Below are 21,383 nucleotides of genomic sequence, written 5' to 3' on the forward strand. Positions count from 1 at the left end.
CTACCGTTTCAAGTTTGTCCACCATCTTCTCGAGTCGTTTTTCTACCATGGCTCTCATGCGATCGTATTTACCCTTTTTAAAGTTCAAGGTGGTGGTTAAGGTTTTGGCATGTTTCCCTTTCCCGATGTCAAGTTTAAAGTTGATTACATTGTGATCACTCGTTCCCAGTGGAACCATAACTTCCACTTCTGTTATCGGTCCCGTGAGGCCATTTAGGACCAAGTCCAAGGTGGCGTTGCCTCTTGTCGGCTCTTTTACCATTTGTTCCAGGAAGCAATCCCCTAGCACCTCCAGGAACTTGGCCTCCTTGCCGCAGTTGGAGGTTGCTAGTTTCCAGTCTATCCCTGGGAAATTGAAGTCTCCCAATATAATTATATTGCCTGTCTTGCATTCTTGTTTGATTTCCTCCATCATTTCTGAGTCAGTTTCCTCCACCTGTCCTGGGGGACGATAGTAAAGGCCAATTTTCGTATCTGCGCCATATTGACCAGGAATTTTGATCCAGAGTGACTCAAGCTTCTCTTTCATTTCTGTTGTAACCATTTCAACAGAATCTATTCCCTCCTTAACATATAGAGCAATACCTCCACCTTTCTGCCCTACTCGATCTCTTCTATACAGTTTGTATCCCTGTAGTACTATGTCCCATTTGTTTTCTTCATTCCACCATGTTTCTGTTATGCCAATGATATACAATATGTCATGTCTTGCTATTGTCTCTAGTTCCCCCATTTTGTTACCTAGACTTCTAGCATTCGTATACATACATCTAAGTTCCCTTCGTGATACCTTTTTGGACCTTCTACTCTTGGCCGACCCTGTAGTTTCAATTACGGTATCCTTTACTGCTCCTGTGTTATCACCCTTGTTTGCTGTGTGGTCGTCCCCTCCTGTGTCTGAGTTGTCCCTTCCTGCTTTTTCTCCCTTATTGGCTGTGAGGTCGTCTTCTCTTGTGTGGCATCCTCAGTACTTTATAATGCAAGTGAAACGAGGATTTGGTCAGACTTTTGAAGGATCTGCAGAAAAAAAATATTGTATAGGCCGGGGACATGAGACAGCAGGAAATGGGAACTTTTCTTCCTTCTATTTTTGTGAATGGAAAGGCTGAGGATGTCAGAGAGTTCAGTTAAAATATGTGCTTTATAAGAAAATATAATAATGTGTTTTATAAAGTGTATGCATAGCTGGCCTACCCAGTGAGGTGTTCCTAGTGGTGATGGTGGCAGCGTGTCAATGTGTTGAGAGGAAGAGGTGGTCTGGGAAAATCTGCTGAGCAAACTCCGGGCCCATTTCCACCCCCCAGTTAGTCCACTCCACTCAACTGGTTCACACACTGAGTGGGTCTTTGGGTGTTGTTTTGGGATCTCTTCCAGTGATTTATCTCCTTCTGGTCCAAGGAAGGAAACTTTGTTATCCTTAGCACTGACCTACAGAATATGTTTGTAACAGCGCTGCTTGTGTGGCATTAGGCTATGTAGTGATTGAAAGAAAAAAACAGACCTTTGCACATTTTTGCACTATATGGTGGGTGTATGAGGAGATTCACATTTCCTGCACAGCTAAGTCCATGTGAAGTTACCTTGTGCTGTATTTGACATCTAGCAAGGTCTCTGTTTGAAAGGAAAGATCTAAACTTAAAAATGAAGTGGCCAGAAGTTATGGTAAAAGCAGATAGTGTAGCTGGTTTTAAGAAAGATTTGGACAAATTCCTGGAGGAAAAGTCCATAATCTGTTATTAAGACATCAAGTTTCAAGTTTCAAATTGTTTGATTAAACGCTTTTCCAATTTCAAAGCGTTTTACAAAAATAAAAACAGAATTTAATAAACAAAACTAACTTATACATAATATTCTAAACGTACAAGGGTAACATCCTTAGGACAAGAAGAAAACTAGAAACAGTGGGAAAGTGGGGAAGAAATACAATTTTTATTTAAAGAGTACATAAAAGGAAAAAACATTAGGGAGGTAAGGAAAATAAAAAGGCCAAAAAAAAAAAAAAGGCCAAAAAAAAAAAAGTGGGGGAAGTGTCTGCTTGCCCTGGATCGGTAGCATGGAATGTTGCTACTCTTTGGGTTTTGACCAGGTATTAGTGTCCTGGATTGGCTACCATGAGAATGGGCTACTGGGCATGATGGACCATTGGTCTGACCCAGTTAGGCTATTCTTATGTTATGTTCTCATCTGTAGGGGCCTTTGTTTTCACTTCTTATTTTAATGTATTTTTTTTCTGGGAACTTATCAGTGTTTTTTATAATGGGAACAAAAATGGAAGAGAATTAATGTGTGTGGGATGAGGGGGTAACTAATTTCTTCAGCTAAATAATTCAATCCACTTCAAACAGACATAGGAGAACTCACGCACCATTCACACACCCTCCAACCAAAAACGTCAAAAGAAAAAACTGTTCGACAACCTCCTAGCCATTCGAGCTGCAACACTCGACCCCCAACTCTACAACCAATTGACATCGACCACAGACTGCAAAACCTTCAAAAAGAAATAAAAACCCTTCTATTCAAAAAACACATAAAACCGAACTAACACAATCAGAACTGTCCCAAGCATCACCTGCAACTACTCCATATGTACTTCTGATGTCATGACAATTCAGACATAATTTATGTTATGTTATGTTTGGAATATAAGAAAATTTTCACTGCCTGTTTCTATTCTGACCATTTATTCTGTTTCATGGTCATTACAAAAAATATTTTTTTACATAGGGGGGGGTGTCAAAAAATGATGGGCCCCGGGTGCCACATACCCTAGGTACGCCACTGGATTTAGTATCCCTTCTGCTGCTGCTGGAGAGTTGGGGTGATGTTTGGGGTGGATGCAGGAAGGATTGGGCATCATTCTTGCCGTGGATAGTCTCAGGGGGGTTTCCTGCTGCTGCTGTCCCTGCCAATAAGCTGATCATGGCAGGGTGATTCCCTTGCTGTGTTCAGCTCAGCAGCCATGTTTATCTGAAATGTAGTTAAATACTTATTGAGAAACCCTTATAAACTAGTTCTGCCAGTTAGCTCGGGTGGGAATCCCGCTATTGGTGTCCCCTCCTGAAGAAGCTCCAATTCGTGAAACTCGAGTTGGGGGGTCGAGGGAAGTTTGAGACAGCAGCATCTTCTGTTTTCTTTTAGTTATTGGACCGGAGCAATTGTGGGACGTATCCCAGCAACTCCACCGCTTCAGATAAATACAGGCTGTTTTATTAGCATTTGAAAGTGAAGTCTGTATGCGGTGGAATGAGACAGTGATTAGCTGTGATAGTCTCATTTACAACTGGCTCCGTGATCTTTCACTAGAGTGTGGTTGTTGGATCTGAGCTTTCACATTCACTTATATTTTTATTATGTAGTAAGATATTAAAGGGGAAAAAAGAAACAAGAAAAAAGTTTTTCAAGATATTTGAAATGTAGGTCAGCATTTTGTTGGCCTAAATTTCAGGCATCTATCACAGCCGTAGGAGATACCTAGGGCTGCTAAAGCTCGCCCAAAGCCACTTCTGGGTAAAACTGCGCCCATGCCCAGCCTTGGGTGAGCTTAAGTGTCCTGATGTGTCTCCCTGCAACTGCAACAGATGCCTACACTTTTTTAAAAAGTGCATCCCGATTGGCTGGTTAGACAGCACTAGGACGCCTACAAATGGGAAGCTGTTTATAGAATCTGCCCCTGAGTAGATAATTCTATATGAGTGCCTTCATTTTTTTTAATTTATTTATTTATTTATCATTTTATTACATCCCATATTACAAGATGTTAAAGGAAATACAAAAATGATATATCTTACTTAGTTAAAAAACTATGAATCAAAAAATAAACAATGAAAACAGTCATCAAATACAGTCCACAATTAGAGGAGAAGAGACAATATTAAATAAAGCCTCTCGGGAAAGGGGAACATATACCCATGAAAATCACAAATTAGGAAATAGAGCAGGTAAGATGTTATCCTATCCATTAATTAATACCGCATTAATAACCTGTTTCATTCGGACTGTTTAGAGATTCCTTTACCCTCCAGGAAAAAACCTAATTGGGCAGGTTCAAAAAAAATATATTTACTCCCTTAATAGGAGACAAAGCATTTACAGGGAAATCTTAACTGGAACACTGCCCCCAAAGCAATCACCTTTGATCGATAAATCAAAAATTCTTTCCTCCTAGATTGTGTCCATTTAGAGACATCCGGAAATATATATATCCTTTCACCTAAATAGGTGACCTGTTTCAAATTAAAATACAATTTCAACAACATTTCTTTATCTTGTAGGAATACCAAAGAGACTAATAATGTTGCCCGCCCCTGAATTTCAATATCAGATGATTGCAAAATGGCTGAAACATCCAATTGTGTTTTTTCAGTTTCCACTACTTTTTCCTTTTGCATTTGTTTTAAATAATAAATTCTTTGTGTCGGAGGAAGACTTGCTTCTGGGATATTTAATACAGTTAACATGAAATTCTTAAACAGTTCTTGAGGCGGCATAAACTTAGCAACCGGAAAGTTAAGGATTCTCAAATTCAAATTTTTTTGTTGGTTTTCTAAGTTTTCAATCTTCCTCAAGATCATCATTTTGTCTGACATTTGTTTAGTAAGCAAATTCTTAGTCTTGGTTGTTACTTTTTCTAAATTTTTAAGATCCACTTGATGTTGTTGAATAGAAGTCTCTAAAGAACTTATCCTAGTGGTAGAATTCAAAGTAATAGAAACAAAGTTAGTGCATACCAGGTGTAGATTCTCTATTGCAGTCCAGATGGAATCCAGTGTTACTGCCTGTGGTCTCACCAACGGCTTGAAGGAGGAGATAGCAGCCAGATTTTCTGTAGTTTTTGCCCCAAGAGAAAGACTCTGGGCTCCTACAACCTCACTACCATTCGCTGACAGAGGCTCCTCACTCCCTGAACGCTGCACCTCCGACACTGAGGTCAGTGTAGTTGTAACCACTTCCGGGTTAATCGCGGCAAACGAACGTGCCTCTCTCCTTACTCCAGGGGAGCCCTCCTGCATGCTCTGCTCCGCCGACAATTCCCCGGGTTTGGGAGGGGTGTGCGGTCCTCGCGGGCTCAGCGAGAGAGACATCTCGCTGTCCAGGCTGTGAGCTTCCCGCTCGCAGCAACAGCAGAATCGCCCGACATGGAAGGTTGGACTGTAAAGTCAGTAATTACAGTCTGTCTTGGCGTCGAGGATCCAGAGGTAGGTGGAGGGACACCCCTCTGTTTCCCCCTTCTCTTCAGCATAAAAATGAGTTTCCAAAAAGGTTTTTAACGAAAAATTAAAACTTAGAGATGGGAGTGCTCCTCTCAGCGTCCTGCTCCAGACGCCATCTTGTCTCTCTGCTCATGAGTGCCTTCATTTTTATAACCTGAAGCCACATAATAGGAGCCTATTCTCTAACAGAATCCAGATGCCCAAGTTATATTATAGAATATTAGTGGAGGTGCCCAGACATATGACTGCCATAGATCAGCAGCTAAATGAAGTTGAAACATAGCTTACACTATTCTGTAAGTATGCTCATGCTCTGGCTGTCCGTGGCATGTGGTAATGACTTTCAAAAATTTAGTGATTCAGCCAATCAAATTCAGATCAGTATTGTCAGGTCCTTCACGTGGTTCAGAGAATCCCTAGCTCTACAGCCCGTTCTTTTATTGTGTATTGTTTACATTTTGCTTGATGCAGTTTGATTTGTTCAGTAGGCAGCCTACTCAACCAGTCACACTGCATCAAACAAAAAGTAAACTGAAAAAAAGCAGGGCTCTTGGGCTGGATATTCTTTGAATCCCCAGAAGGCTTTGACAGTACTGATCTGAATTTGATTGGCTGAGCAGCTTCTGCTTGTTGCCTGCTCAGCCAATCAAATTCAGAGCAGTGACCTCAGGGCCTTTAAGGGGTAGGGTGAATCCCCTGAAAGCCCTGACTGCACACCACTGCTTGCTGTCCTTTGGTCTTGGCTCTGCCTTCTTTAATACAAGAGATCCATCTGGCCTGGACTTTGAAGAAGGTCTTTTGAAATGACATCCATTCCTGAAGTCAAGTTTTAGTCTTTGTAGGTGCTCCTTATAACCTTTTTAAACCAGTTTGCTGTTACAGGGTAACCAGTGGCGTAGTAAGGGGAGGAGATGTGGACTTCCCTGGCACTGTGTCAATGGGAGTGCTGGCACCTCTCCAGAACTTCTGCCTGTTGCTCGTGCTAGCCTGGTTCTCCTCTGAATCACTTCCAGATCTGACGTCAGAGGGAAATTCAATGCTGGTGTGAGGAGCATGCTGCAGAAGCCACTTGCGCTGGCAAAGATTTAAAGGTATGGGGGAAGGGAGAGTGCAAGTGTGGAGTGGGGGGCTGAGAAATAGCAGGGGTCACAGAAGGAGCAGAGTATGGAGGGGCCCACTGCCCCAGGTACCTCCTACCCTTACCATGTCTCTGAGGGCAACTGTTAATATTCAGCAGGGATAACAAGCTGTGATTTAACCAGTTAGTGACCATCGCTGACTAGTTAAATCAGTCTGAATAGCAGTGTTATTGTGTTTTTAATTATGCCATGTAAGTAAACATTAGACTTGCAGATTATAAATTTTCTTAAACAAATATATAAACAAAAGGAAACTTGGCTATTCAGGATATTCCTGAAACTGTGTCCTTTATTCTTTAGCTTCATCGTTATCTGAGGAATGTTCACTTTAAGAACGTGCTGGGTGAACAGATCTCTTTTGATGAAAATGGAGACCTACCTATTGAATACCATATTAGTAATCTGATCTTTCTGCCCAATGAATTAAGGAACATTATAATTGGAAGTTATAAACCTTATGCTCCCCCTGGGGAGGATTTCATAATCAATGAAAAAGAGAAAGGGTGGAAAGCTACATTTATCCAGGTGAGAGGTATCCAATGGTTTCACTACCAGAACCAAGGAAGTTATCCTCCCGCTTTATAGGGCGATGGTGCGACCGCATCTGGAGTACTGCATTCAGTACTGGTCGCCGTACCTTAAGAAGGATATGGCGATACTCGAGAGGGTCCAGAGATGAGCAACAAAAATGATAAAGGGCATGGAAAACCTTTCATATGCTGAGAGGCTAGAGAAGCTGGGGCTCTTTCCCATGGAAAAACGGAGACTTAGAGGGGATATGATAGAAACTTATAAGATTATTAAGGATATAGAGAGGGACCGATTCTTCAGACTGGCAGGGGCAACAAAAACTAGAGGGCACTCAAAAAAAATTGAAGGGAGACAGGTTCAGAACAAATGCTAGGAAGTTCTTCTTCACTCATAGGGTGGTGGACACCTGGAATGCACTTCCAGAGGAGGTGGTAGAGCAGAGAATGACTTTGGGTTTCAAAATGGGATTGGACAAGTTCCTGAAGGAAGAGGGGATCGAGGGGTACAATTAGAGGGTTACTATACAGTACAAAATGCTTTAGAGTAATAGATCACTTATAGGTCATTGACCTGGGGGGGCCGTTGTGGGAGCGGACTGCTGGGCACGATGGACCTATGCTCTGACTCGGCAGAGGCAATGCTTATGTGCTTATGAGAGTGATGTAACATTCATAATATAAAAAAAAACAACACACTGAGCAGAAGAATGACAAGATAAAATATGGCAGGAATGACAACAACAGATCAGGCAATATTTCTTGCTAAAATTTTATTCACTATGCCAACATAACACAAAGGGCTTCTTTTACTAAGGTGCGTTAGCCATTTTAGCGCAAGGTAAATGTTAACGCGTGGTAAGGCATGCTAATGCACCCATAGGATATAATGGATGCCTTAGTATACCTTAACATATAGTGCATGCTAATTTTTAGTGCGTGCTAAAATGGCTAACACACCTTAGTAAAAGGACCTAAAAGTGCAGATAACAATTGAAGTGTATTGAGAGAATGGAGATGTGTGTGTGTAGGTATGGATGGATGGATAGATGTTAGTTTTTCACTGTCTGCAAATGGATTGGGTGGGTGGGTGGGGAGAGAGAGTTTATTTCAATAATTTTGTCTCTTAATATCCTAAGCTTTGTGTTAATAATGTTATGAACAATTTGTTCAATTTGTTTCTCCTGCTTTATTGTATGTTATATAAAATTTCAATTAAAAATTTTGGAACTGAAAAACACAAAGCATGCCCACACAAGGGCTGTGTCAGCGGCTATATCCACAGCTTATAATAAAATAAAACAAACAATTTGTTAATATAAATAGTGTACAAATTAAGAAACTTGTATTAAAAAGACAATTATAAAACCATTAAACATTTATTAACCATATATAACATTCCTGAATATGTGAAAAATTAATAAATCTAGACACATATAAAAAAGTACATAAGCCTGCCAGTATAGAAAAACCATAAACATAATTTCTATTTAGATACTAATAATTTCAAAAACCAAACTCAATTTCTATTATGAGCTGCCCACATCACATCACTAACACAAACTAAACAGGCAGCTCCCAACACCATAAAGTATGCTAGCACTATTTGTTTTTAATTTAAAAAATTTTTTATCCGCATATCACACCAATCTATGTGGGTTACAATATACACACAAATAAATTAATAAACAAATGACAGGTACATATCAAAACCTTGCAGTAAAAATTAGAGTAAAACAGTAGGTAGTACTAAAAGCCTTCTGAAAAAGATGTGGGATCTGATGAATACCGTATTTTCACGCATATAACGCGCGCGTTATACACGATTTTACAAACCGCCGGAGAGGAAGCAGCGTAGGCGCAGGGCTCACAGAAGGGCCGGGACCGCCAAGAGGAAGCAGCAGGACACAGTAGGAGCTTCTACATGATGGGGGCAAGGGGGGTCGGGAGGCTGTGGGGGTGCGAGCGGTCCTTCAGGGTGGGTGTGCGGGTGCGGGTGGGAGTGCATGCGAGCGGTCCTTCGGGGTGGGGGTGCAGGTTCAGGTGCGGGTGCGTGCGAGCGGTCCTTCGGGGTGGGGGTGCGAGTGGTCCTGTGGGGGAGGGTGAATCGGATGTCGGGGGGACATCAGGCTTTCAGGGTGGGGACAGGACTTCAAGAGGGAGAGGAGAGTCGGGGCGGGCGAAAAGAGAGTCGGGGTGGCCAGAGGAGAGTCGGGGCGGGTGAAAGGAGAGTCGGGCAGCGACGGGAGAGTCGGGGCACCATGCGCGGTATATGGGTGTGCGCGGTATACAAAATTTTTTTTACATATATTTAGGTTTCCCGCGCGCTATACCCTTGTGCGCGTTTTACACGGGTGCGTGTTATCTACGTGAAAATACGGTAATATCAAGCATAGAATTCCAATTTTGCAACCCTACCACACTAAAAAGCCTAGAACAAATAGTCCCTTTGGTAATATACTACAAAGAGGGCACCTCCAGGAATTGTCATGATTCTAATCATAACGACCGAATAGGCTCATATGGTGTAATAAAATCTAGCATTGCTTTCGGCAATAAATGCTGAAGGCTCTTAAACACCAACCCAACTATCTTGAACTGGACTCTCCGTGATATCAGAAGCCAATGTAACTTAACCAATAAAGGATTGACATGTTCATGCTGATGAATACCTCTAATCACTCTTGCAGCTGAATTCTGTTACTTGCAGCATCTATAAGGACCAGATTATAGAAACGGTGGACTAGTTAGTTGTCACTTGGTGCCGTTATTGAGGTTGCCTATTAACACCTAACTAAAATCTGAGAGGTTTTTCTGGGTCTGTAACCAATAAGACTCAAGCCTTTTTCCTCTCTTAAATTCATATTAGGTCATTGCAAAAATGCTCACAGATCACTGGGGAGGCACCGGAAGGGCCTCTAAGAGTGGCAAGAGCTATGTCAAAGCCCTATCCAGTGGATGAATAGCTTAACCAGTGCATTGTTTCTCCAAATGTGGGTTCTTTGGTGGCTCTGGTCACCAAGCGTACTTCTTTCTTTAGCGAAGGTGGAATGGTATTAAAGCAGGGGTGTCCAACCTTTTGACTTCCCTGGGCCGCATTGGCCGCAAAAATTTTTCTGGGGCCGCACAAACACTAACACTAGCCGATGAGCCAAAAAAAGGTTGAGTAGGTCCTAAATTTGCAATCACTAATATAGAAGATCTATGTATCTAATAATAAACCTTCATTAAAGGGACACTGTGGAGAGGAACCCAAAAAAACAGTAATACTTACCATGACTGAGTGATCCTCCATGTGCACCGTTGACAGTGGGAGCAGCCACAGGCTTCCACATCCCCACTCTGATGAGCAGGGATATGCGCTCCTGGTTCTCCCATTCACTTCTATTACAGATACAGTGAGCCTCTTCAGAGGTGAGCCTCATCAGAGTGGGGATGCTGAATCATCTGTCAGGAGCGCATATGGAGGATCGTTTAATCAGGGTAAATATTACTGCTTTTTTGGGCCTCCCACTTTGAGCTTAGGCTCCCTCAAAATGAACATCTCCCCTGTTGTAGCTAGTAGGGATCCCCAAGCCTCACCAACTGACAGCCACCTCCTCTCCCTCCAACTTCCCAAGTTCTGCAGCTGGCAGCAATATTGCAGAGCTGCAACCTTCCTTCCTCCCTGCCCACCTTTGGCTTTCATGCATGAATGAAAGCAGGGGCAGCTTGAGGATATTGCCATTGGCTGCAAAGCTTAGAGATTTTGAGTTGCCAGACTGAAGGAAGTTGACAGGGCTTGGGAATCCCCACTAGCTCAAGTATTTATAAATTGCACTCAAGCAGGTAGAAACTTTGGTGCCCATCCACTAATTTTGGGCTCGTCACTCCCCCAAATCAGCTGTATATGACTAAGCCACTGAATACAAAAATAATTGTGATGCACATATCCCAAAGCTAACATATTCCAGTTAATAAATTAAAAATAAAACCATTTTTTCTACCTTGTTGACTGGATGTTTTGTTTTTCCATCATCTTGGTCCCAGTTTCTCTTTCTGCTTTTTCTCTATCTTCAATTAATTCTCTTTCCAGTGTCTGCTGTCCATTTTTTTCTCCTCTTCTTTTGTTCCATTTCCTTCTTATGCCTGTCTCCAAAGTATTGATTTTTCCCTTTCAGCTTTCTTAACTTTTTCTTTTCTGCCTCTGTCTACTCAAATCTTGCCTTATTTCTCACCCTTCTTCTTTTTAAATGTTCAGCTATCTCTCAATTCTCCATCTTCTCTGTCTCTAGCTCTCCCATTTTTCATCTCACTCCTTTCCTAGCCTCCTATTCCCTTCTATCTATTCCCCATTACCACATTTCTACCACTGTACTCACTGATTTCTCAATTATCTTGTCATCTACATTTTGACCTCATCCACATGGCTCACCACTTTCAGAATCCCCCTCCCTCTCTCCACTGGTCTCTCTGTCCCTTTCTTTCCATCCCCTAGCATCATCTTATCCCAGCTCTCTTCCCTCCTGCCCTCCCATGGTTCCATCTCTCCTCCTCTAGCTCCATGGTCCAACAATTTGCTCCCTTTCTTTGCTGTTTTTCTTCTTCCCTCCCCCCTTGATGCTGAACAATGAAATGGAGGAGAAAAAAAGAGAGAGATGCTGCATCTCTCTGCCTTCCATCCACAGGCCTAACATTTCCCCCTCCCATCCCCAGATCAAACTTTTCTCCCTTTCTCTTCCAAACTGTCCCCCATCCCATCTCTCCCCCTGTCTGCCTGCCTCCCTTCTCCAGGTCCACCATTTCTTTCTTTCTCTTCCCAACAGTTCTCCCTTCAAGCATCTCTTTCCCTCTTCCTCCACACTACCCCAGGACTAACTTCTCTCCCTTCATATCATTGCCTACTATCTCTCTCTGTCCTCTTTTTCTGGTCCATAAGCTTTCCCCCCACACCCAATCTGGCACTTCTTTTAATACCCTCCCACCTTAAAAAAACCCATCTCTGAACAAATCCCCCCTTGCTTTAATCATCTTATCCTCACTCTGTTCTTTCTAGACAGCATCTGTTCTCTCTCTGTCTTCTATGCAGCATCAGCCCCTTCCATCCACTGTCTGCTCTCTCTCTGTGCCCCTTCCATTTTTCTGTCTGCTCTCTCCCCATTCCATATGATATCTTTCCTCTTTCTATGCTCCTTCCATAAACTGTCTATCCTGTGCCACTTCTCTCCTTTGTATATGATTCATTTCAGCTTCACCCCCTCTCTATTTTTCTGTCTCCACCCCACCCCTATGCTCTGACATCTCTTTCTTCTCCTTTCCTTCCCTCCCCCATGCCCTGATACCTCCTCTCTGGCACCTCTTTTCCCTGTGGTCTGGTATTTGTCTCCTTAGTTTCCCTTTCCTTCCCCCATGCCCTGGCATCTCTCATCTCCTTCTCCTCCTACTCCATTATCTGGCATCCCCTCTCATTCCTTTTTCTCCTTCCTTTCTTTCCCCTGGCCTGGCATCAGTCTCCTTCCCTCCCCTCCCCTCCCATGCCCTAGCATCTCTCCCAATTGAGTGCAGCAGCAGCATTTCTCTTCCCCCTTCCCTGTGCAGAAGCAGCATTCCCCCCCCACACACACACCCATCAGCAGTGCAGCATTCACCCCCAAATTACCCCTCAGGGCCAAGTGCTTAATACCGCTGATTCCTTACCCGTTCTCCAGCAGGGTCATGCAGAGCACTGGGTTGTTGGCCTTGTCCATGGAGCAGCGCTGTAGGTTCCACGTGGCCACATGCAGCAACGGTTGGCACTTGTGCACGCCGGAGAAGGGCTCGATGGGCACACGTGCCACCTGCAGCTGCCCCAACCCAGCTCACCCCGGCAGGGTCATCAGCTCCTCCTCAGTGGCCGCATTGATGTTCAGTCACTATGGGCTCCCCAGGATCTGGCTGAAGTTATAGGCGGCACTGAACTTGCGGCTCTTGGAGCAAAAGCCCTGCCTGCAGTGTTTGCTTAAAGCCATGGACAGCATCTTCCATGTGCCTTCTGCAGCTGATCTGCAAGCATTCCCTCTGATGTCGCAAGAGGCACATAGGATCCGCTGCTCGCGGCTTTAAGCAAATGCTGCAGCAAGATGGAGGAGGTAGCCGGCAGAGGAAAACACCGCATTGTGAGCGGGGCCGCACAGAATTCTTCACAGGGCCGCATGCGGCTCGCGGGCCATGGGTTGGACACCCCTGTATTAAAGGATGTACAAGACCACAGGATTTATTTTATCCAGCTCTCCCATTTTGGCCCTTAGGCTCCTAGCATTAGTGTATAGGCAATGTAAGTCCCGGTTGTTTGCCCTCCCTGTTGGTTTTCCTCGTGGTTTGGCACTCCTGCAGACCCCCTCATGGGTTGCCAGTCCCCGAGCCTCGTCTCGGTCATCCTCCTCCTGCGGTGTGTCTGTGTCGTCCTCAGCCTGTTTCCCCATTTTTGGTTGCTGCTCTGGCTCCCGATGTTCTCCGTTGATCCTGCTTGCTAGTTTCATTTGTGCCCTGGGCCCCTGCATTGCATCCTTAGGTCCTTTTTCCAAAATTTCCCTCTTTCACAATGTCTTTGCCCCTCTGGCTCCTGTTGTACTTTGTTGATCCCGCTTGCTAGTTCCATTTGTGCCCTGGGCCCCTGCAATGCGTCCTTATGTCCGTTTTCCAAAAATTCCCATCAGTCCTGAGCTCTCTTTTACAATGTCCCTGCTCAGTATCCTTATTTGATACTGTTGTCCGACATGTCGAGGTCAGATCGACTATCGGCTTTCCCCTTCTCCTCAGTTTAAAGCCAAGTCTATGACGCTCTGGATGTTGCGTGCCAGCATCCTCGTCCCAGCCGTGCTCAGGTGCAGTCCGTCTCTCCTGTAGAGCTTGTTCTTCCCCAAGAAAGTTGTCCAGTTCCTAACAAAGTGGAAACCCTCCTCTTCGCACCAGACTAAAACTAAACCCAGACAAAACAAAATTCTTCCTAGCAACCCCCAAAGACAAAGTCAAAGACACCACAATTCAAGTAAAAGGATCCATTTTCCCCCTCGAACAAACCTTAAAAATACTAGGAGTAACACTAGACAAACATCTATCCCTTGAGAAACACACTGATATCACAGTCAGAAAAAGTATCTCGATACTATGGAAACTTCGCACCATAAAAAAATACTTTGATGACACTTCCTTCCGCCTCTTAGTACAATCCTCCATCCTCAGCACATTGGACTATTGTAACATCATTTACCTGAGCACCACAAAGAAAACCATCAGGAGACTTAGGATGATCCAGAACACTGCTGTCTGCCTCATATTCGACCTGAAAAAATGGGACCACATCACCCCCTTCTACCACAAACTCCACTGGCTCCCACTAGAATCCAGAATCATATTCAAATTTGCCTGTTTTTGCTACAAAACAATATTTGGTTTATCCCCAAGCTACATCATCCCTCACTTTACCCTAAACCACAACCATAAGATCTCCCACAAAATCCAACTCTTCGCCTACCCCTCCCTAAAACTATGCCACTCAAAAAAATTCCTTGACAAAACCTATGCCTTCCAAGCCACCAAACTAAACCCTTGGCTGGCCCAAATGGTCCTCAAAGCCCACAATTACCTCGACTTCAGAAAAACACTTAAAACCCACCTATTCCGAGAGCAAGACCCTTAAAGTCCCATAATGCCCCTGCCTTCAATCCTCCTCCTCCCTCCTACCGAAACTTCTCCCCCCCATCTCCCTCCTCTCCCCCTTCTTCCTCCTTGTAGTTCGTAATTCTATGATCAATTTGGAATGTAATCACTTGTAACTACTTTCTCCTTGCTATTCGCAACTCTATGATCAATTTGGCATGTAACCTCTTGTAATTTGTTCTAACCAATGTGAACCACCTAGAACTCTTCTGGGTATGGCGGTATACAAAAATAAAATTATTATTATTATTATTATCTCCTCAGCCAACCGTTTATTGCTTATAGTTCGCTCTGCCTCCTTGTGTCTGCTCTCGGTACTGGCAGGATCTCTGAGAAGGCTATCATCCTTGTCCTCAGTTTCAGTTTCCTCCCCAGGATCCTAAACTGGTCAGTTAGTGTAGTCCTGTTGAAGTTCCTCCTGCTGATGTCGTTGGTTCCAATGTGGATTACTACTGTTGTCTCCTCCGTCTTGGCTCCCTCCAGGATCCTCCCAATTCTGTCGATGACCTCCTTCGTTCTTGCCCCCGGGAGACATGTCACTAATCGGTCCTCTCTCCCTCCGGCTATGTGACTGTCCACTCCTCTCAGGATTGAGTCTCCAACTACGATAGTTGATCTCCCTTTCCTCAACTGTCTCTCTGGTCTCAGATCTGTGTCGTTTGCGCAGTCCGCTAGTTCTTCCTCTGGGCTCTGTTGGGTCTCCACCTCTGGTCTCAGGTCTGTGCCATTTGAGCAGTCCGCTAGTCCTTCCTCTAGCCTCTGTTGGGTCTCCACCTCATCTGCCTGTCCAGGTCCTCCGCAAGGTCCTACTCCCATGGCGTCTGATGGATTCTGTTGTCCAGCTGTTGGTTCTCTCCTGGTGTGTTGGTGGTCCTGTGGTCCTGTGCCTCCACCATCTTGCAGGCCTCCTCGATGAACTTCTCGAGCTCTCTAACTTGTTCCGTGATGTGGCTCTCCCTGGTGGTGTCTTCAGTTTCCCAGCACTGCTCCTCTATGGTGCAGAGTCCCTCCAGCTCCTGGACTCTAACCTGCAGTCTCCCAACCTCCTTCTTCAGGCTTCCTAAGAAAAATAGCTGGTGATAATTAGCTGTTCTAATTACTTCTAGAGGGTAATTTGTGATATTGAAAGAAAAGGTTGAATTGCTGGACAAAAAAAATTAGCATTTTATACACTACAGCCCATTGTTATTTGAAGACAGATATTTTTTTTCCTCAATCTTCAGGCACCTCCACAATCCAGATGCAGTCAGAGCTGTGCTTCCGGCTACAGAAAATTACCCATAGAAAGAAAGCCTGTCTGCTGTTATGACTGTATTCCCTGTCCAGCTGGAGAGATCTCTAATCAAACTGGTGGGTGATATTGTATTTATTTATATAACACTTATAGTCTAAGGGGCTCATAAAAAAAAAACAACATCTACAAAGTGGCCTAAATGGGTACTTGGATGATCAAAAAGCCTGATTGTCCAAGTACCCATAACCAAAGCTAGTTTTAGATGTATCTAAAACCAGCTTAGGCCTTTCTCCTGCCTCTAAATGCATAGAGCGAAAAGAGGCGTTTTTAGATGAGGGGAAACTGCGGGAGGTGGGCCGACCTAGACATAGTCGTACAGCAGGTATAACCAAAACATTTGACAGGTTGCCTAGTCAGCACTTATATGTTTTGACTTAGACCAAGTCAAAACAGGTATAAGTGCCGAAAAAGGGGCCGCTGAGCTTTTCGCAGCTACCGTGATCAGCTCAGCGGTCCCGGCAACCTGTCCAACCATCTTGGCAGGAGAGATGGCTCATCTACCCTGCCACAATAATGATCCTGAAGTGCCGCCAACCATGGCACTTGGGATTGCTATTGTGGCAGGAGAGATAGCCGATCTCTCCTGCCACAATCCACCACTGCCCCTGATCGGATCAGGCAGGAGGGAGCCCAAGCCCTCCTGCCGCAGAGACCGGCACCCTCCCTGACATGATCGGGGTAGGAGGGTGCTCAAGCCCTCCTGCCCTGACAAACCCCCCGTACCACCCACCTCCTCTAAGATATAGGCAGCAGGGATCACAGGCCCTCCTGTCCTTGTCACTCCCCCATGATCGCCCTCCCCAATCCCCCACTCAGTACCCCTGAGCCCCACAGACCCCCCTACCTGGTGACCCCTACCCCTGACACCCCCGGTACCTTAAGAAAGTTGGCCGGACGGACGGATCCCAAGTCCATCCATCTGGCAGGCCTGCCATCCTTAGAATGGTGGGCTTTAGGGCCTGATTGGCCCAGGTGCCTCAAGCCCCACCCACAGGAGGGGCTTGAGGTGCCTGGGCTAACCATAATAGTCACAGTTGCCTTAGGCCCCCTCCTGTGGGCGGGGCCTTAGGCACATGGGTCCAATTGTGAGGGGGTGCGAAGAGGACAGGAGGGCCTGGAATCCCTCCTGCCCTTATTTTAGTGGGGGTGGGGGTTAGGGGGATCACAGGGGCAGGAGGTCTTGGGCTTCCTCCTGCCCCGATCATGTCAGGGAGGGTGCCAGTCTCCTGGGCAGGAGGGCTTGGCCTCCCTCCTGCTCTGATCATGTCGGGGAGGGTGGCGGTTCTTCGGGCAGGAGGGCTTGGGCACCCTCCTGCCCCGGTCATGTCGGGGAGGTGGGTAGATCATGACAAAGGAGATGAGCCATCTCTCCTGCCATGATAGTTGCTGGGAGGGGATGGATTCTGTAACTGGTGTTCTTTTTGGAAGACACCGGTTCAGAATCCAGCTTTTATGCCCCTCTAGGTAGTTTATATTCAGAAATTCAAATATTTTCCTCTTTCTGTCCCAGTGGGCTCACACTCTATCTAATATACCCAGGTGAAAAGGAGCAGTGTAGATTTGAACCTACAACCTCAGGGTGCTGAGGCTGTAGCTCTTACCACTGTGCCACATATTCCCACATATGTATAAAGGTAGCCAGCTACTTAGAGCAATTCTCTGCCAGTTTCCACCAAACTATTAACTACAGAGAGACAAATTGTTTTTCCTTATTCCAAACTGCTCACTTCCACCTTCTCACACCAACTACAGTTCTGCCTTTTTCTACACAGTTCGCAAGTTGGAAAAAGTCTGAATTTTTTGAATTTTTCAAAAGAGCCAATGGTAGCTCTCTGCTCTTGGCAGTTGGAGGAGTCTATATAATGTGATATAAAATATTCTGAAATTTAAGGGCTTAAACGTAAGCCCCATCTACGACCCATTCATGTTCTTTTCCTTTGAATAACCCTCTGACATTTCTCAAAGTATATGTGAGGGCTTTTTTTTTAAAATCAAATATACTTCAATGGGTTTGTATTCAATAAAGTTCTTGCAAATTTTGTACATGCTCTATAAATATAAAAAAGGGGGAAATGAGTACAAATTTGGACATTCCATTTCGTGTAAGTAAAGATGCATGGTTCATGAACCCTATGTGCACTGTTAAGGAAATCTCTGACTTACTCTGGCAAATGGTGAACTCAAAGGAAAAAAAGAACCAAGATTTCCACAAAACATACAGTAAAACCACATAGAGTGGAGTCCTAATGTTATCAACTGTCGAGATCAAGAGTGCTGAAGATCTGAATACAAAAGTCTGTATTAAACTGACCCAAATGCTTATCCTTTATAATCAAGACTTTATTGGTGTGACCCTACATGGGTCATGTTTTGGCTTCGCAGAGCCTTCCTCAGGGGTTGTGTGGTCAATAAAACTATAAATAAAAATAAAACAACTTAAATAAACCCCAGTTATGTATATACAGTATATAAAAAATATAAGCTATTAAAGAATGAGGGTGATCCCAAAGAAATGCATCTTATTAAGGCACCATAGAGGTGAAAAGCCAAAGTCATGAAAAGGAAAACCTATTTATTCAAAAACATATGAGAATGAGTGATGGTAAAAGTTCATGTTTACCAAGTAGTGTGAAAAGCTTAAGATTTGAAAGATATATTTGTGAGAGAAGAGGCTCATGAATCTGAAATTATAAAAATTAAACATGGTGAGAATGTGTAATTGTGATGCATGTGAAAAATACTAAACTGATTAATTAAGCATTAATTAAGCATTGTAAATGTACAAACATTCGAACATCCCCCCCCCCCAAAAAAAATATATATAACTGACCTTTTTTCTTTCACAACCAAGACATAAGAGAAGCTCACATCTGAATTTTGTTTCCCCACCGGCTAGGTAAATTTAAAAGTCATCTTCAACATCTTTTCTTACATCAAGCAGCATTATGGGGTAAATATCTGGAACAACTGCTTATGCATACTACTTATGGGGAATTTAGGAAACACCTAAAAACATATCTATTCTTGAAGTATTTAGGTAACTGACCTATACAATCTTAGTCTACAACTGATCTCCAGAACTGTTAATCACTAGCCCTTAACTTTATTAATTCTACTTAATCTGTAGCATCTTTTAAACATTGTAAACTGCATAGAACTTCACAGTCCTGTGGTATATAAACTGGTATTATTATTACTACATTTACAATACTTAATTAATTTAAAACAGAACAAAAATTTGGGGGATGTAGAGACTGATTCTAGATAAATAGCTTACCTTGCACTTAAAATAAAATTGTGTCAAGTGAGTGATCATCAAACGCCGTCGCAAAAAGGCACTTGCATCAAGGAGAGGCATGGGTAAGGTGACCATACGTCCTGTTTTGAACGGGACCGTCCCGTTTTTAGATCCCCTGTCCCGTTGTCCCCATACACAGCTTCATGATGCCAAAATGTCCCATTTTCAGGGACAGCATCCCGAAGTTGTGCGTGGGGTCAATAGGGCAGGCAATCACTTCCTGTCCCTCCCTGCCTCACAAAAAAAGCCTCTCTACATGACTGATTTAAACCTCCCCCCATTCTGCTGCCGCTGCTACTCTGCTTACTTCCCTGCTGCTAATCGTGCCCAGAAGTCTTCTTCCCGACGTCAATTCTGATGTCAGAGAGGAGGTTCTGGGCCAGCCAGGTAGAGATTTGTTGGCCCGAAACATCCTCTCCGACGTCAGAATTGACATTGGGAAGAAGGCTTCTGGGCACGATTAGCAGCAGGGAGGTAAGCAGAGCAGCAGCGGCAGTGGACCGTGTGTGTGACGGGGGGGGGGGTTAAATCAGGACTGGAGGGAGGCTTTTTTTTCCATGGAAAGGAGGGAAGGAGAAAGGCAGGCAAGCTGGCTGGCTTTGGCATGGCAGAGAGGTAGGTAGGCAGGCAAACTGGCTGGCTTTGGGGGAGGCAGGCAGGCTGGCTTTGGGGGAGGTAGGCCAGCAGGAAGGATGGCTTTGGGGGAGGCAGGCAGGCTGGCTTTGGAGAGGGAGGCTGGTAAGCTGGCTTTGGGGAAGGTAGGCAGACAGGCTGGTTTTGGGAGAGGAAAGCAGGAAGGCTTTGGGGGAGGCAGGCTGGCTTTGGGGGAGGAAGGCAGGTAGGCAGGCTTTTTGAGAGGGGGTTGGACAAATACTGGAAGGCAATGATGGGGGATATAGGAAGGAGGGAGGAAGGAAGGAGAGAAAGAGGCAGAAAAAGGGGGGATGTAAGTAGAAGAAAGACTAGAGAGATAAAGGCCTGGACCAAAGGGGAAAGACAGGAGGCAGAAGCAGGACTATGGGAGGTACAGACAGATGGGGAGAGACCCTGAGGAAGAGCAGAGAGAGGCAAGATCATAACAGAGGAGGGAGAGAGAGGGAGACCTGGAACAAAGGTACAAAGGAGAACTGACACTGGATCTGGGGGCACTAAGGACATAGGAAGGAGGCACTGGGGACACTAAGGAAATAGGAAGGAGGCGCTGGGGACACTAAGGACATAGGAAGGGGCACTAAGGACATAGAAAGGAGGCACTGGGGGTACTAAGGACATAGGAAGGAAGGAGGGAGGGAATAGAAAGAGACAATTGTTGGGCCTGAGTGCAGAAAGAAATGGAAAAAAAGGATGAACAGTCAGAAGGAAACTCAACCAGAGACTCATGAAATCACCAAACAGCAAAGGTAGGAAAAACGATTTTATTTTCAATTTAGTGATCAAAATGTGTTAGTTTTGAGAATTTATATCTTGTCACAAACCGGGCACTAGAGTTAGGTTTGTGCCAGAGAAGGGACAAAAACCCCTGACTGTTAGGAGAGAAGACCAGTACAGCAGCACTCCTACAAACAGTTCTCCTAGGACAAGCAGAATGAGTCAGCCACATATGGGTGTTGTCCCAACAGCTCCCAATTTGCGGATAAGCTCTCCAATAGCTCAGAGAGATTTTTTTTTTTTTCTCTGAGCACGTGCAGTGCCCGGGCCCCACTGGGCATGCCCGAGCCCTACCCATTTCCCCCTGCTTTCCCCTAATCCCCAGTCTTTAGTTTCTGCCCGTTCCCATAGGTCGGATTTTCTACAGCTCTCCATTACAACTTTTCTACTCATCACCTTGAAGATGCCTGAATCATCTAAAGAAATGATTGGGATGCTGGAGAAGGATGAATACACTGGATCCTCATGAATTGTGCGCCCACTGATTGGATCCGGCGCTCGAGGTTTCCGTGTTGCTTGCATTGTGCGCACATGTCACCACGTGCAAGCAAGCTAAGGAAGAGGGCACTGAGAGACTTCATGAAGAGAAGTGAGGCCCGAGAATCTTCCTCCAGCAGCCATCCTCATCGGAATGCAGCAGTGGGGGGTCCATAAGCTACAGCGGCAAGGAGTCTCCAGGATGCCCTGGCTCAGCTAATCCCCCGCCTGCACTCGGCATGGTAGAGAAATATCTCCTGGAGTCCCTGCATGTTGCCGCTTACAGCCAGCCTCTGCAGGGCAGCCGATAGGAGCCTCACCAGACCGAGA

At 44.8% G+C, this 21,383-nt stretch overlaps 1 protein-coding gene across 1 annotated transcript in view; it reads left to right on the forward strand.

Moving 5' to 3' along the window:
- Positions 1 to 21,383, forward strand: part of LOC117346176 (vomeronasal type-2 receptor 26-like) — an 81,548-nt gene that overhangs the window by 35,259 nt on the left and 24,906 nt on the right. The window contains exons 4-5 of the mRNA XM_033915578.1: positions 6,653 to 6,877; positions 15,780 to 15,906. Of these exons, the coding sequence (XP_033771469.1) occupies positions 6,653 to 6,877; positions 15,780 to 15,906 (352 nt within the window). The remainder of the gene's footprint in view (positions 1 to 6,652; positions 6,878 to 15,779; positions 15,907 to 21,383) is intronic.

Source organism: Geotrypetes seraphini, chromosome 12, assembly GCF_902459505.1.
Source record: "Geotrypetes seraphini chromosome 12, aGeoSer1.1, whole genome shotgun sequence".
In the NCBI taxonomy this organism is placed as follows: domain Eukaryota; kingdom Metazoa; phylum Chordata; class Amphibia; order Gymnophiona; family Dermophiidae; genus Geotrypetes; species Geotrypetes seraphini.